The sequence below is a fragment of the Neocloeon triangulifer genome, unplaced genomic scaffold (genome assembly GCF_031216515.1).
Source record: "Neocloeon triangulifer isolate White Clay Creek 2 clone unplaced genomic scaffold, ASM3121651v1 ptg000017l, whole genome shotgun sequence".
Lineage (NCBI taxonomy): Eukaryota > Metazoa > Arthropoda > Insecta > Ephemeroptera > Baetidae > Neocloeon > Neocloeon triangulifer.
The window spans coordinates 7,647,889-7,664,982 of record NW_026775559.1 but is presented as its reverse complement, the minus strand read 5'-3'; the positions used below and the strand labels follow the sequence as shown (position 1 = coordinate 7,664,982).

At 37.5% G+C, this 17,094-nt stretch overlaps 3 protein-coding genes across 5 annotated transcripts in view; 2 read left to right on the top strand and 1 right to left on the bottom strand.

The window, feature by feature from the left end:
• LOC132203789 (exportin-5) overlaps window positions 1–17,094 on the bottom strand; it is a 66,431-nt gene that overhangs the window by 6,900 nt on the left and 42,437 nt on the right. The window lies entirely within an intron of this gene.
• LOC132203147 (inter-alpha-trypsin inhibitor heavy chain H5-like) lies at window positions 157–6,410 on the top strand. 3 transcript variants are annotated; one of them, XM_059630682.1, is made up of 15 exons: window positions 157–530; window positions 592–693; window positions 760–901; window positions 979–1,093; window positions 1,154–1,338; window positions 1,394–1,594; window positions 1,647–1,893; window positions 1,950–2,159; window positions 2,220–2,428; window positions 2,479–2,820; window positions 2,885–2,945; window positions 3,202–3,501; window positions 3,561–3,694; window positions 3,758–3,891; window positions 4,100–6,410. In XM_059630682.1, the coding sequence occupies exons 1-15, from the start codon at window positions 229–231 to the stop codon at window positions 4,170–4,172; spliced, it is 2,757 nt and encodes a 918-aa protein (XP_059486665.1). In that variant the 5' UTR covers window positions 157–228; the 3' UTR covers window positions 4,173–6,410. The 3 variants fall into 3 exon arrangements, with proteins under 3 accessions (XP_059486665.1, XP_059486664.1, XP_059486663.1); XM_059630681.1 differs by having other exon boundaries at window positions 3,190–3,501; window positions 3,561–3,691; XM_059630680.1 differs by having other exon boundaries at window positions 3,190–3,501.
• Window positions 9,834–13,133, top strand: LOC132203194 (forkhead box protein B1-like). The gene is made up of 3 exons (XM_059630782.1): window positions 9,834–9,950; window positions 10,018–10,161; window positions 11,060–13,133. Exon 3 carries the CDS (start codon window positions 11,341–11,343, stop codon window positions 12,139–12,141), a length of 801 nt encoding a protein of 266 aa, XP_059486765.1. The 5' UTR covers window positions 9,834–9,950; window positions 10,018–10,161; window positions 11,060–11,340; the 3' UTR covers window positions 12,142–13,133.

Genomic DNA, 17,094 nt, shown 5'->3' with positions numbered 1-17,094 from the left:
CATTTTTCAGACCAAACGTTTTCATTTTTGCTCGCAGCAATTGTTATGTTTAGGGCGCATTTTTTATCAATGGGTTATAGAACTGGGTTGTGGCAGGGTGCCAAATTTTTTGGTCTGCTCTGTTTATTTGTGACTCGGAATAGGAATTCTCGCTGATAGTCCAGGACACTCCCACTTAAAATCGCCGTGTCTTGATGTCACAGAGCGGACTCGCCCTTTAACCTGACCATGGAGGACTCCGCTTTGCAGATTTTTTCGAACAAAGCGGCGTTTTTGCTGCTGCTGGTCTCGTCCGTCGTGTGGCCGGTGACTGAGGCGATTAGAGTGCGACCAGCCCAGCGGCCGCTCGAGCCCGAGCAAGGACCGCAATGCGAGGTGCAGAGCTACACCCTGCGAAGCGACATCCACCTCAGGTACTCAACGTCCATGCTGCGCATCCAGGTGGCCAACCCTGAGCGCAGCTGGCGCACTTTGGAGTGCGCATTGAACGTGGTTATTCCTGAAGCTGCATTTCTCTCTGGAGTTCTGGCGTAAATATGGAGCTTAAATGAGAGAGATAAACTATTGATCCGCGCGTTTTTGTTTCTGCAGGGAAATTGGTGAAAAGGTTATTGAAACCAAAGTTGTTGAGCGCAAAAGTGAAAATGTGATGGAATACGAGGACGACGAAGACGAAACATTAGAACCTTTTGAGTTAGCTACTTTACATTAAAATATATTCAATATATATAATTTTTAAATTAAATATAAATTTTTTAGAATTCCAAGAGAATCGAAACTGGTAAAAATTGGTCTTTCATTGCGCGCAAAAGAAGAGGCCGTTCTTTATATTTCATATGAGCAGCTCATTACAAGAAAATTAGGAATCTATGAGGTAGTGCTCAATTTGCATCCGGGACAGGTACTTAATTTTAAGATCATTTTAGTAATAAAAAGATAGCATTCCACTAAATAATTATAATTTAAATAAAACCACAGATAGTACCAGAATTAAGAGTCGATGCGTTTATTCACGAGTCCAGAGATTTGTCTGTTTTGCGTGTGCTCGGGCTAAGATCCGGAAAGGAGATTGATCCTTTGGAAGGGCAGAGCGGTAAAATTTTAAATTCAAAAATTTTAAATTATTATCATTCTATAATATCCTAAATCATAGAATTTCCTCTGGCTAAAATAATAAGACCGTCAAACCGTGAGGCGCACATTATTTTCTCGCCCAGTAGGAAGCAGCAGGCGCAATTCGCCAATTCGAAGATGTGGCTGTCCAACAGTGAAAACGGCATTTTAGGGCAGCTTGTCGTTCAATTTGAATTAGTCAGGCAGAAAGACGGCGAAATTACTGTAAATATATTATTTGAAATAAAAATTAATTATCCAAAAAAATAAAATCAAACAGATTAAAGATGGATTTTTTGCACACCACTACGCACCGACTGCCCTGAGCGTTTTACCCAAGCACGTGGTTTTCGTCCTTGACCTGAGCAGCTCAATGGCTGGAAGACGCATTGCACAACTAAAATTGGCCATGGCATCGATTTTGGACGAGCTTAAGAACGATGACTTTTTCTCCATTATTCAATTTAACAGTTTCAAATCGGTATTAAAATTTATGTAAATTGTTACAGAATTTCAGAATCTTAATCTTTAAGGTTTGGAGACCTTACAGCAAAGAGAAAAAACGACCCAAAGGAAGTCGTCGTCCCAGGCAATTTGGGCAGAGCATTAATTATGGTTACTCAAATAATCGAGAAACACCCGTCACCGACAGCACTAGACCCAAAAGACCTTTTCAAAAGCAGCCCGATGACTTGGAAGGCGCCGGCCGCGTCATCCCAGCAAAACCGCACTACATAGCAAAAGCGAAAAGATATATCAACCGCATGAAAGCCTCCGGAGGTATTTTTTTTTCTCAATAAAATTATACAAGTAAACTAATAAAATAAAAATAACAGGCACCAACATACAAAAAGCGCTTTTGAAGGCAATCGAAATAGCGCACTCGACTGACGTTCCACTCGCGTTGGTCGTTTTCTTGACGGACGGCGATTCCACAGTTGGCGAGACCAAGACAAGTTACATTTTGAAACTGGCCAGAGAAGCGAATCGAAAGGAAAAGTGCACGCCAAGTCACTACCAAGAAACCGCAGACGACCCACCTTGCAGTAAATTAGTTTAAACTTTTTTGAATAATTGATTGAAATAAATTATTTTATTTTTATAAGACGTGACTGTAAAACATGTTCCAATATACAGTCTGGCTTTTGGAGAAGAGGCGAACATTTACTTTTTGAGAAGGCTCTCCGCTGAAAATTTTGGAACTGCACGCAGAATCTACGACGCGGAGGACGCGGCTATCCAGCTTCAGGAAGTTTACGCTGAACTAGCCGCGCCAGTTCAGGCTGATTGCATTTTCCAATATCCAGAAAACATGGTAAACTTAGCAATTTTTTTTCAACAATTAGGTGGTAATTAAATTTTTAGGTGGATTCAGAGTGGGTCACGCAACACAAATTTGCGGCCGCTTTTCTGGGGTCGGAAATCGTAGTGGCTGGAAAACTTTCGGCTGACGACGCGGAAAAGAGCGGCGAACAAGAAGCACGGGATGAAAGCGGTGACGGCGACTTTTGGGGTGAAGTGAAAGGTGCGCAAGCGACCGGAGAAGTGTCCACGGTGCATCTACCAGACTCGGAAATTGAGTTTTATCCAAATACAAAATTCAACCCCAACTTGTCACACATGTGGGCCTATTTAACAGTATATCAACTTTTGCTGGGGTCTGCGGCTCGAGATTCGCGCGACGAAGCGACACAAATAGCGTTGGAGGTGAATTATTTTGAAAAATATGGAAAGATTAAAATTAGGCATTTAATTTTTTGAATAATTTTAGTTTTCATTTGTGACGGCTACGACGACTTTGCAACCGCACTTTGAGGGCGATCATGATGATGGTAACAAATTTGAAAATTAATTAGCTGAATATTAATTTAGTTAATGTTAAAAGATATTTCCACTTGGAATCCAAAATATAACTTGATTTTATGATAACTGATAACAAAAATAATATATTTTGTTTTTTAATAAAATTAAATATTTAACTAGAATAAAATATATATTATTTGCAATTATTTGTGAGAAGAGTAAAGATTTCACAACTTAAAGTTTTAGTGAAATTAATATTTAATCTAAATATAGTTTTGATTGCAGTGGCGACTTCAATTTTGCGAATCCAGCTGCCTGCGAGCCAGGAAGTGGGCAACATTATGGGCGACGAAAACGCTGGAAACACAGACGTGTGTTCCGAGGGCGGTGAGGGCGAGTACTGGTTCCCTTTGCAACAAGCATTCATCCCGTGCGGAGAACGAAAAGTGACACACCATGTGCCTGCTTCCTCGCAGCAGCAGAGCTCGGAAAATTTCGGGCGCAATCAAATTCACGAGCCGAACAACTCGGTAGGGGACAAAGAGGAGGTCGACGACGTTGACTTTGAAGAGGACAAAAGCATCGGTATTAATAAACAAAAATTCTGTGCTTCAAATTGCTGATTTTTAAATCTGGTTGTAAAGAGCAAAAGTACAGTCTTGTCGATTTGGAGTCTCTGTCCTGGTTGAAGGACGTTCGCTATGGACCCAGATATTTAGTTCTGCCAAAAGGACGAGGAGGGGAAAATCAACTTTTTTCGCTTGGATTAAATGAGGTGGTATATTAAAAATATTGAAACTAAAATATTAAATTGTCAACCCCCCCTTTTTTTAAATTTTAGTCTAATGAAGCTTACTCGCCATGCTTGTCTCCACTGAAAGAGCCGAGCCACTGCAGGCATTTGCATTTTTGCTCCATTTCGGAACTAAAAGACGACTTCTACGAATTCCTTCGCTTCTTCTGCTCCATTAATCAGTAAGTAGGAATCTTACAATTACCAAGTTAGGCAATTTGCTTTACAAAAGAGCTCAGGTGGTTGCATACTTTATAAAATTCAGGAAATTGGATTTAAAATTGTAAAAAGAATATGAAGAAAAAACTTATTAATGATAAAACACTTTTATTTTTTTATTTTTTATTTTGTAAAGCACATTTAAAAAAAAGGGGAAATTTTGTTTTTCAGCTTTGCAGGAGTCTGCTGTCCTGACAGTCTTTTTGCCAGCGAGGAAAACAACATGCCACCCTACGACAAGTAAATTTGGGAATTTTGTGAAAATCCTCAACAGAGGTTTGACGGAGGGCAAAGGTATTTGGAGGAAAACGCGGAAAGCATCGAGGCGCGCGCGTTCCATCACGTCGGCCTGTTCGCTCAGCACAGATTAAAGAAAACACGCAGCGCCTGTATCTCACCATGTATTTTCTCTGCACGGCGTGGAATATAAAGGCCAACATTTATAATCGTTTATCCTCTCTCGCTCGCGCGGGTCAATGCGGGCAGCTTTTGCTTTGCGGAGCCGCCGACGGTGTGAATTAAGGAGTCATTTTGTGGTGGCCCATCTGCCTGAATAAACTATAATGCACTGCATTTTTCAGGTTGCGCGCGGCGAGGCTAAATGACAAGCCTCGCTCGGGAATTTCAATTACACCTCCCGCGCGCGATATTATTATCATTGTTGTTTAAAAGCGGCGGCGGTGGTGCGAGGATTATTTTTTGTTTTGTTGTCTAATAGTGTCACACTCACAACACACAGGAATCGTAAAGTAAATTAAAGTATAATGGTCGGAGGCGGGCGGCTCTTTTGTCTGATGTGGTTTTCAGCAATAATCAAGATTATCTCACAAAGGAACATTTTTTCCTATTGGCCTTTGCATCGCCTATTCCTTTCCAGGGCTTTCAAAACGATAAGAATAGAAAAGTTTCAATTAACGATTTTCGATTTTAAAACCAAAGTCTTTCATGAATTATTTAATTTTTTAAAACAACAACTACTTTTGAAATACATGTATTTTTATTGCATTGGAAAAACGTTTGATATTTCTACAAAGACAGCAAAGTCATATGATACTTTCTCTGATTTGTTTTTTTAAATTATACAATTTTTCATTCCAGAATTATATGAGCCACTTTTGAAGAGCCCTCACATTTGAAACTTGTTTTATATAATAGTTTGATTGCTGATGCACGCTTTCGGTGGAAATCTGTGATGCCGGCCGTGAACAATTTCAAATTGTCATTGTTATTCACGATTAAGTACAATAGAAAGCCAATGACACTGCTAAAAAAACATCACACACCGGCTTTTCTTTGAGAATTTTCTTAACTTAGCAGTATATTTATATTAGGCTTGTTGTTCAAAATTCTATGGATCACTTTGTTCTCACGATTGTGTTTCAATGTGAAACATACTGTACAAATTAATTAATTGGTAGTTCTTAATGCATTATAATAACCTCTTAATCGCAACTTACATCATTTATACACACTTTTGTTAATAAGAGAAACTTTGGGAATCATAATACTTTTACAATTATATGTTTCATTGAGGAATGCATTTTAATCGATTCTTGTTGGCGACGAATTGTGTTCCACACTTCTTCTTGTTTTGTGTAAAAATATTTTTGAGGTACAATTTTTGCACTGGCGGTGTGCGTTATTTTTTGTTTACACTTTGACTTTAAACTTTTTTATCAAATGAAACAAAGATAAATATGTGATTGTGTGCTACTTTTAGTATTAGATTATTTGTCAAAAGTTATTGTTTGTACTTCTTGTTGGTTTATCTTCTTTCTGTTGTCAATTGTTTGATTTTTATCCACTTGACTCTTCAGTGAGATAATTAATAAGTGGAATTCTATGTTGACTCAAACCTTATTGTTTGTTTTGTACTCTTGAGTAATAATTATTTATCTTTGAACAATTCTCAATTGCGATCTACTCCATCAATCTTTGTCTTGTAATGCGCCGTCGATTTGTGAGGCCATACAATTATTGTTGAAAAAGCTTCTCATTGATAAAGCCAGCCAGCTTTTAACTTGTGCTCTGTATAATAAACGACAAAAAGTGATTATATAAGACAATAATAAAAACGCATAAAATGCGTCTTGTGTACAAAATTTATTGGAAAATATACATGCTTGCAGAATCATTTCCATTACAGAGAAAATTGTAAAATTTTGCCCTTCCAGAAGTTATCTAGAAAGTCTTGAGGTGTGTATTAAGTAAGGCTTAAAAGCTGTTTGTTGCAATGATGAGACAATACATAATATGCTGATTATTGTTATTGTCTCTGCAGTAAAAGTCTTTGATATCGCCGCAGCGGCTTTTGTTGCGCAAAGCCAATTTCAGAGAGAGCACAATGGCGGCGCTCCGTCGACTATGTGCCGCAATGAATAATGAAATTCGCGTGTTTGTACATGCGCCCGCGAGTTTTGTGTTTGGAGCCGCGCGTTTTTCATTGTATGCTGTTGTGTGTCTAATAAACTTGAGCTGCAATTAGAGCCAAATGTAATTATTTGATTTCAGAGTGGTGGTCGCCATGTTCGTAATTATCCGAGCACAAAAATTAGATCAGCAGGAGACGCCCTCCGAGCCAAATTCGCAGTGGCGTGACTTGATACTCAAATTATGAAGCCAGACGATTTATAAACAACCCTTTCTTTTAAGACCAAGATGAATAATTTAAAAGTTGGAACATATATTTCAGGATGATTTAAAATGAAATTCATTTGAGATAAAAAAGGGACATTTTAAAACGATTTGAATGCACGCTAACTAGTCTTTAGAAACTTAATTTATAAGTTCTTGAATATATATTTTTTTTTAAATTAGTAACTTTTGACTAATCGGCTTACTTGGAATTACGTTCCGAGACGCGTTTTGTTATTAAAATGCAAGCAAAATATTTTGCCTCTTCTGATAAAAGCCTTTGAAGTTTGAAGGCTTTTAAATCATTTTCCTCTCAAAATTTTACAGATTGAATATCAAAGAAGGCAAAAGTTTGCAAAAATGAAACCTTCACAGTTTTTCTGGACCGTGATTTGTGCAAATCAAAGAGAAGTAACGTGTCAGGCAGGCGGCAGGCTGGAATACAATGATTTTGAGCGCGTCCACAACATGCATGATTGAAGCAGATATGGTCATAAAATTATGTAGAAATTCACAAAAAACACAAACTTAATTGGAGCAAACACAAACTTAATTGGAGCCTACATAATTTTTCTAAAATTGAAACTTAATATAATGGACGGGAATGGTATAAAATATCATTATCAAATCCAACAAGCCAATTAGCTCGACAGAGACAAATTTTGATGGATTTCCGCGGCGTACAATAATTAAAGCCGCGCCACTGTGCCGACGGGCAGAGCGTCTCGGAATGAACCAAAGGCATTATTTGCAAAGGCATTGTTGTGCGTAATGAAGTTGCTCCGCCGCACTTTTACATGATAACAATATAAAATTCTAAATGTATATCTGAACTTGTATCATGCGTAGACACACGATTGTAAAATATAATTCAAACCCAGCAAGGAAATGAGCAATTTGGCCACATTAATAATCGGCGGCGAGAGAGAAAAACACGGACTCTCTCTCACACCGCCAAACGAGATCTTTATCTCACAGACATGGATTAATTTGTCAACGTCTTCATCACTTTTTTTTTGCTTCAATGTTCGACCGGATTTCAGGGAAGTTTTTCTTTAAAAATTCTGTTCATTTAAATGAGGGACACCCTTTGGCTGTTGTTTAATATTAATTTGTGAGTGTCTGCGTCGCGCTCTCATTAAATTCATGTAAATTGATAAATTATGCTAATGATTTTTTCTTGAAAACTGATGGCCGCGGAAAACGCGCATTTCTCATGCATAAAGCATATTGTATATTGTGTTGAAAATTGTTATATAAAATTTGTTAAATATTATGTTATATGAGAAGATGGATTAGCCAGATAAAAATATAAAGGAGCGCACGCTCTCGTGCATATTCGGCGGGGGACCTACCTCAGAGCTTCTTATTAGCATTTGAATTTCCATCCGCCGCATAATAAAACACGTCCCTAATATTTATGTTTTTTTCACTGGTGCGCGCGCTGTTAAAATATGATGTATGCGAGAGAGTGGCTGCTGCGCGTAAGTTTTCCATGCTAATTTACCAAATTATAACTTTTATCCTATCAGCTATGATTATCAATTTTTGAAGGTACTAATTTCTGCGTTAAATGAGTCGCTGCCGAACCGACGATAATTTCCCGGCGCTCTGCATTTTCGCCGCAATTTATGTGTGCGACGAGCTCCACATTTCTCGTCAAATTCCACGCGGCTTTGTGCAAAAAAAGAACACTTTTTGCGCACTTTGTGTCGATTGTACATGTATACCGTGTAATTATATACACTCAATAAATTGTAAAGGTGCGCAATTATTCACTATGTAGGTACAGTTTTCAGAAAGCAGGTGGGAGTAATAATTTAATTAGAGCGGGTTTAAAAAACTTTTCAATTGCTCATACAAAAAAAAAAACGGCAAAAAATGGTTAAAAACAACTGTGCTAATTTAAATTTGATTCAAAACTTCCAACAGAAAAGAAGTGCACTAATGTACTATACCTATAAAATTATCAGAATTTATTTTTGCAGCTAAAAATAAAAACAATTTTTTTTCAATATACAATTTTGTAAAACCAATCATTTAATTTGAAACTAAAAAACATTAATATGTGCTCAATTAAGAATTACATCAGTAAATCTAAATATTTAATTTTATTGAATTTTATAAAACTTGATCGAAAAATTCAATAGTTATACATGTTAAATTATTATTATTATTTTTTTAATTATCTTATTTAAATATTATACTGAAGTGAAAAGTCCAACGATCGCAGACTCTAACCTGCGAGAGATGACGGGGAGGAGCACCTTAAATGGTGCCTTTGGAGAACACGCCTTCCAACCTTATTGGAGCCTAAGCGTGGCGAATTAAAGAGGAAATTTCGTAGATCTGGATCTTTCACCTTTAAAAAAGGAACAGCATCAAATTCCTTAACATCTTATTTTTTTCACCCTGCTGCTTCAAGTTAAAAAAGTCCCAGCTGGATTTGTAATTATTATAAGTGGCAAATTTGTGACTCTTTGCAATAGAATTTTTTTAGCAGCGTTATTTACAAGGACCTGTATGGTGACCAAGATAAATAAGCACATATATATAAGAGCATACTTTTGGAAAACACCGGAACAGACCACCCAGCTAGAAAAAACATCGCTCGCAATGTGCGGCGGCGTGATGGAGCAAATTTTCATTTTTATTAATTACATTCGCACGTCATTTGGCACATAATAAAATCAATCATTGACAATATTTTTCGTCGCTCTCGTTTCCCAGCACAAGCTCGATTGGAAAATAATAACTATACATCACACACTGTCTCGCAATTAAAACTGAATTAGAGCCAGTTAACTAGTCCAGTCGAGTGTGAATTTGTGATTTTGTGCCGGCAGCGCTCTGCTGTCCAAACGCCACAAAATAAATCAATGTCACCACAACACCATCACTATTTAACAGACACAGATGGAAGTGCAGATAATTATTTTTCTAGTTGATGCGTGTCCTCTCTGTCAATTTGTCCAAATGATGACGCAGCTAGCCTCGGTTCAGCAAAAATTGGCAAATTTATATTGAATGAATAAAAATAAAGATAAAATTGTATTTGAAATTGTTAAGAGCTAAAATCTATTCTGATTTAAAATTCTAGGTAAATTCTGAACAAAAAACATTTATATTAGGTCGGAAATTTGATTTGATTCAAAGCGCATCGGTGGAAATTCAATGTGCCGCCGACCAGCGTGTTTGCGTCCCTTTTGATTTGACCGTCGGTTTCAATTTCCTTTTTGCAAACAAACGCTGCTCGTGCGGCGCTTGTCACAACACACGGAAAATTATGTGCATTGTGAAAGCGTTGGGGGAAAACACACACACGACTTTCGGACACCAATATATTTCACTCTTCGCTCTAATTTATGTGCTGGACCAACAGCAGTAGGTATGGGTTATTCCTCAACATAAATTTCGAGCTTCTGCCATTTGAAATTCATTTCCATGGAAAAAAGGCAGCTGAGGTTTCGATAACCTAAAGTTGAGACAATCTGGGCACAGGAGAGATTTTGTAAAAATGATAAGTGCAGCATTTGAAGCATTTCCAACGGAATTCACTGTTTTCGACGTGAAAAATTGAGCAACCAACGGAAACGCAAGTATTGCGATAAATTTCATTTTACTTACCCTGCACACAACTTTCCTGCGTTTTCTGTCACTGCTTAGTTCAGTAATTCATAGAATTACGCTTTGGGAAGTAAATTATTTGATTTTAAATTTAGTCTCTCATAAATTTTGTATCAAACTTTGCAGTCACAGACTCTTTGTGAAATAGGCAATTTTGCCCATGAAAAATTAATTTTATTTTCTAAAAATGACAAAATTTGCAAATTGTAACGCTTGTAATATTTTGATAAAATATATTTAATATTATTTTCGTGTTGTTTACATTAATGCAAGAACATTAAATTTATTTAATATTTTCATCGAATAAAGAATGCTTACAAAAACCATAAATAGATAGACTTTTCAAATTTTTTAATGCAAAATTACGGCAAGTGGCATCTTTGAAACGTTTAATAAAAACATTACAAAAATAAATAAAAGTGGCTTCTCCATCAGTAATGCAAGCCAAATAAAATAAAAACCATATTTAAAAATTTTAATAACCGTGAATCATTCTCAATTGTTAAATATTTCAAAGAAATGTAATTCTTTTTTTCATTGGAAAAAGGAAAATTATAACTTTATTTATTTCAAAATTTCTCATTTGGGAAAGCTCCTCAAATTGTTTGGTTATGCAAGTGGAAGAAGTAGATTTCAGAATATAATATACTTTTTAGCTTGTTTAGATTAAAAAAAAAAAAACAATAAAAGAATGCTTGTATAATTAAATTAGAACTTCTTGTAATTTTTATAGCGTGATAACACAAATTGCAAAAATAATTTAAAAATCATAACCAAGCAAAATTAATGACTTCGTATTTTATTAATTTTTTTCATGTTTAAATTTTTAATATAATTTATGCACTTGAATTAATAAATGTTAAATTTCAGAATGCCTGCTTCGACCTGCAAAAATGGCGAAGGCACCCTGAGCGAGTCTGAGTAATATTACTTCGAGGCGCTGCGACTCAAAGTGCGCGGCGGCGAGATAAAGGTGGTGGGGTCCAGCCGGCGAGAGGCTCAGCCCCTGAGGAACGCGCGTGGCTCTCGAGGGTGGGAGAAGATCTAAGCGAGCCGCCGCCGCGAGAGCCGAGTATGTACTGTGTGTGTCGCGCGGCGGTCGGTGTGACAGACGGACAGGTGAGTCGGCCGCCCCATGATTGATTTCGGCGATGCCGCGTCCGAGCCGAGAGTCGTACGGCGACCAGAAGCCGCCCTACTCGTACATCTCGCTGACGGCCATGGCCATCTGGAGTTCGCCCGAGAAGATGCTGCCGCTGTCCGACATCTACCGCTTCATCATGGAGCGCTTCCCGTACTACCGTAAGAACACGCAGCGCTGGCAGAACTCGCTGCGCCACAACCTCTCCTTCAACGACTGCTTCATCAAGATCCCGCGGCGGCCGGACAGACCTGGCAAGGGTGCCTACTGGGCCCTCCACCCCTCCGCCCTGGACATGTTCGAAAACGGCAGTTTTCTGCGCCGCCGAAAACGCTTCAAACTGAAACCCAAGGAGGCGCCGCCGGTGGCGCCGCCACCCGCCCCCAAGGCCACCCCCGCCACCTCCTGGAAGGGCAACAATTTCAGCATAGAAAACATCATGTCCGACTCATCGCCACCCCCGGCGCCGCCTCCAGTAGCCGTCCCGCAACCCATGCTGCCCCCAGCCTTCTTCTGCCCCCAGCAGTTCCTGCCCCCGCTGCTCGCCTTCCACCCTGCCTTCATGGCCGCAGCAGCGGCCGCGGCCGCCGCCTTTTCGGGCGGCCCCCAGCAATTGCCCCTCAAACCGCAGCCCCTGCCCTTTCCGCCTCACCTGATGGCCCACGGTCTGCTGCCCTACAGGCCGCCCCCGCCTCTGCCACCACTGCAGAGGACGGAGGCCGAAGACGAGGAATTGTCTTCGGCATCTTCGGACGTCTCGCTCGGCAGCCCCAACAGCAACAACAGGTGTTTGGTGACGGACGTGACCTGACTGCGCGTCGGCTATAGGTGAAGTTGTTACAATGACAATTTAAAAACTCAAGTAATTCTCGCTTGTGATCTCCTGTTGCTTGCTGTGAAAACCGATTCCAAACAATCGAAAAAGAAAATAATCGCCACCTTCTCTATGGCCAAACATTTGTTTAATATATAGGGTGGGTTTGAGAAAATTGTTAATTTATTGTTTATTTTTGAAGCCATCAAATTTTATTTGGAATCAACAAATTGAAATTTAAAGTTGGTGAACAATTAATTATTGATGTAGGCGAATTATCATAGGAAGCTTTAATATTTTTAAAATGTTTAATTTCTGTAATGTAACTTTATTTTTCACAATTAAACAATAGCAACCAAAGAATGTCTTCAAAAATTACTAAAAGTGCTCTCAATTCTCTAATTTCAAACAGTGGCGTAAAGTATTTTATCAAATCTGTTTTACTACAAACTTTTTTGCCTTTCAGTTCTTCAGTTGTAATCAGCGTCGCAATAACTGATAAAGGCCTATTTTGTTTGTTATATAAATGTGTATACATGGTGTGTTTAGCGCAAATATTTAGATAGAAGAGATGCTTTTTCGTATTAGCCGAAAGTCTCAAGCACTGTTTACTTATCAATAGGAACATCATTGTTTTTATGTTTTACGTGCGTTTCTCGTAATCTTTTTTGCAAAGTCTAATGTGCGGGGAATAAAAGTGATAATAACTGACACTTCGTTTTGATAGCATCGTTGATAAACAATGCAAGAGAATTCTTGTGAGCAGCAGAAATGAATAATAGCACAAAAATAAATATTGCTCTTTGTAGCAAACTCTCCCATTTTGAGATAAGAGATATTAGGAGAATCTATTTATTTAAGACGTTTGTATGAAGGTAGATGTAATTTGTCAAAATTTTATGAGATTAGTAAAAGTATTAGTTTTGTACATTGATGAAAAATGTTATTGCCAAGCGCCTGGTCACCGCAATAAAAATCTATTTAAAAACTGGAAATATCTGATTTTCTTCCAAATATTACCTGAACAATTTTCAATTTTGATATTGAAAGATATATAATCTCTACTGGGTAAAATAGTTATGTTTTTCAAAATAATTTTTTCATACCTATTTATGTTGAATATCAACAAATAAAAACTTTAATTATATAAATTAAATGAAATCACAAATTTTTTAAATAAATAAAGTGAAATAAAAAGCATAAATAAATATTAAAATAAGTAAATATTTTGTATAATTATGTATTAAAAACACCGATTAGCAGCTTTAGTTGAACCTTTGTTTAACAGATGGAGCATTCAGAATGGAAGGAGGTTGCTCTTTCCTCGCAGCTTTTAATTTATTTTATTGCAGGAGCAGAAATTAAAAAGGACTCATGATGATGAAATATAAACTTTAATAGCTCGCCTCAGCTTCTTTAATTGTAATAAACATATAAAGCGCAATTTCTCACAGTTTTCGGTTCACATTTACACGATTATCTGGCAGAAATCTCTTCTCTCGAGTATTAGAGCAGCGCGCATATTATCTCTCATTGGCCCAACGTCATTATTACACACGGGGCGATTATTAAGCCGCTCTAAAAGACCAAATTAAAAACTGTTCGTTCCTGCGCGCTGATTGCACTACTCTATACCCACTAATTACGGAATAATAATTAATTGACGGCTTTGGATATTTTAATTAATCGCTGCCGCCGCCGCCGCGTTTGGAAATTTTAAAACAATGCTTTCTAATTTGCATCCTCTCTGAAATTTTGTGAAACGTTACACGCCAATTAACGTGACTACGGCGGCACCACCGAAAATACATATTTATCGCATAATTCAAAAATTCAGCCATTAGAATTAATAAGCGCCTCTCACCGACGAATAAATTTATGCACCAGACTCATGTAATGAGATGCAAAGCGATTTTTTTTAAGGAAATCTTAACCACCGAGGGACGCTTTTTCTATAAAGACAGGTGCCGATTTTTCGGCAGTTTCTCATTAAACTCTAGATTCGCCCAGCAGATGCTTGCTGCCGATAATCGTTGACCGCCGCTGCATCCTGTAAATAAGACGGATGGTGTAACCGAGGATTATTAATTGCCGCGTCTGCCGGGAATAAGAAATTCGATACGCGCTTGGATGATTTTGCAAAATCGGTATTAGCATTAACATTAAGAAAACTAACACTTGACGGAGAGCTGAGAGATTTTCATTCAGATTAACGTCAGGGGCATCTGTTTGCTCATGTTTTTTTTTCTTTCAATGGAAATGATAAATCGAGCAGTGGAGATTGATGATCTGAATTTAATTTGCTGAAGCTAATCGGAGACATCAAAACATTGATTCTCCCTTAATCTCGCTCATATCTCTTGTAGAGGATTAGTATTACTTTTCGCAGAAAAATTATTTATAATGTGGATTGTTTGATTAAAAGAATAATTACTTTGATAAGTCACTTAATTTTCTTATATTAAAATAAGAAAAATATATTTTTAGGAGGCGAACATGCGGATTTCTTACGATTTTTAGATTTGAACAATAGCTGGAGCGGCTGTACAATAATCCATGCAGGAACCGTATTTCAAATTATTGTGCTTTTAGCAAAATATGTTTTTTTTTTAAATTTTATTAATTTTATTTTAAGTGAATTACATGGTGTTTTGTACAAAACAGAATCTTTAAAAACAATATAATCAGTTTCAGAAATGTGATTTTTTTTTTTATTAGATCAAATATTATACAAATGTCAGGAGAAACTAGGATAAATATACTTTGTATGAGATTAAATATAAAAATAGAAATCAATATCCTTGCTCTTGTTCTGTTCTCTTTCAAAGTTTTCAGCTCTGTATGTCCAAAATTAATTTTGCGGGGGCTTCCGTTGCAAAAGTGCCACGGCAATTCATCAAAGAGTATAAAAGTGCCGGTCATCGTTGCTTGCTCTTCGGAGAGTAATTAGAAAATGAGAAAAATAAAATATCCGTGCGCCGCGAAACATCTGACTATAGCAGCTGAGAGCTAATCACGTAAATCGTCTCCAGCCAGCTTTCCATTTTAAAAAATAAATTAACCTTTTAACATCTCGCCGGCATTTAAAGCATTTTAATTTGTTAAAAAGCAGAGGATAATTTTATTGCGGCTGCTGTTGCTGATCTATCATGTTTCCCAAGCACTCAACTGCCGTGTTTAATCACAAACAACAATATTTAATAATTGGAGGTGGAAAGAAGAAGGCGGCTTAATTTGCGCTCTCTCGCCTCTACACAGCGTGAAATGCAATTTGAAAAGCTTTTAACAAATAGTCTTTTTGTTTGTCGAATGTGCGGCACATTTTTTTCTCATTTTCGTATACAACAGTCGTGCTGGTCATTTTTTTTCAGCCGCGCCGATTTGATGAATGACCACGTGGAGGACAGAAAAACGATAATTCACGCAGTTCAAACAACTATTTGAATATTTCACACCTGCGAGTCAAACGCAATTTGTTTTAGACGAAGGCAAAGAAAATGGTTTCTGCTGAGCACGTCTGGAAAGTTATTTCGCTCCGGGCTGAGTTGCAAAGAAAACTTTTTAATCCACTTGCATGCATTCACCACTCATACAATTTCTGAAAGTATAATCCAACAAGCCACGTAATACATTTTTTTTTAATTCAATAAATGCAATTTGTGAATGAACTCATGCGTTAAAAACCAATAAATTTTTATTGATTTCCATAGATTTTATAGGAATTATAAGAGCTGCAGGTGTTAAAATTCTATCTAATAAGTGGCAGCAGCACTTCAGGCGCCAGCGTCGCGCAATTATGGAATTAAAAGTTCACTGACAAAGTTACGCTCGAGGACGTTTGCTTTTCACATCCAATTCCGTCAGATTTCTTGACAGGCTAAAAACTTTGATCGCACGCTGCCCCGTGGCTTCCAACGCGTTGCATGTCACACCACACACTCCTTTCTCTCACACATCAGGAAAACTTCAGCAGAGCGTGCCATTAACTGCTGACCAAATAATATGGAGCAAGACCAACTGCCCCACAATTACTGAAGTAGGCTCAAATAATTTTGTGGTTGTTGTTTGGAATTAACATAATTTCGGAAAAGCAAAACTCAAAATTTTTCCTGCTAAACGCAGAAATGCGCATAAAACGTGAAAAAATCTGTAAAAAAAATGGAAATAAGTGTATAATTATTGAATTAATGGATCATGTTTTTGGGCAGAGAATGCCTGGTGACACATTTATAATAAAATATAAATTTGGAAATGTTGTATTATATTTTCATTATCTGATTTTTTTACATGTAGATCAATTAAAAAGTTTATAATTTTTATATTTTTTTAACAAATAAATTTATTTAATTAATTAATTTTAATTCTAATTTCTTTCGCATAAAATAATTTTCATTTTTCTTGAATGATTTTCAGTTTATATTTTACAATTTTGTTTCTTTTAGTATAAGTAAAAACAATTTTTTTTTGTTATTATGCTATTGAAAAGGAATTAACTACTACACCTCTCAGGTCCAATACAAAAATAATACGGAAAATAAAATTTATTGGTGTATTTTTCACCGGTTTTGCCCAAATATGGCGTGTAGTAATTGATTCTGCTGGCGACGTTCTGATTTCTGATTTGACGCGGCCAAACTGATTTTGATTAGAAGTTTTGGCACCGCGCTGGCATATTTGTGAAGGAATTATGATAATCCGGCATCGCATTCCACCTCTTGGTTTTCCGTGGATACGTGAAAAGGCGGCTCGAGCTACAGAGCGAGCGCCGGCGGCTTGTTTTTCAAGCAAGAACCAACAGTCGAAACGCCGGTGTGTCCAAATAGTGCCTAATGATAGTGTACGAGCCGCCGCGGCCCGAAGGCTGCTCCACAGATTGTCGGAGTGCTAGTCTAGTAATCTTAGCGCTGGCTATCGGCACATCAACTCGGTAATTACAATGAGCCCTTTTCT

What these genes read in the sequence shown, in the direction of transcription:
- LOC132203147 (XM_059630680.1), top strand. Translation starts at nt 229, where the DNA reads ATGGAGGACTCCGCTTTGCAGATTTTTTCGAACAAAGCGGCGTTTTTG. An exon ending in AATTTAACAGTTTCAAATCG is followed by an intron (nt 1,595 to 1,646) that starts GTATTAAAATTT and finishes TTAATCTTTAAG; the next exon opens with GTTTGGAGACCTTACAGCAA. An exon ending in TCCAATATCCAGAAAACATG is followed by an intron (nt 2,429 to 2,478) that starts GTAAACTTAGCA and finishes TTAAATTTTTAG; the next exon opens with GTGGATTCAGAGTGGGTCAC.
- LOC132203194 (XM_059630782.1), top strand. Translation starts at nt 11,341, where the DNA reads ATGCCGCGTCCGAGCCGAGAGTCGTACGGCGACCAGAAGCCGCCCTAC.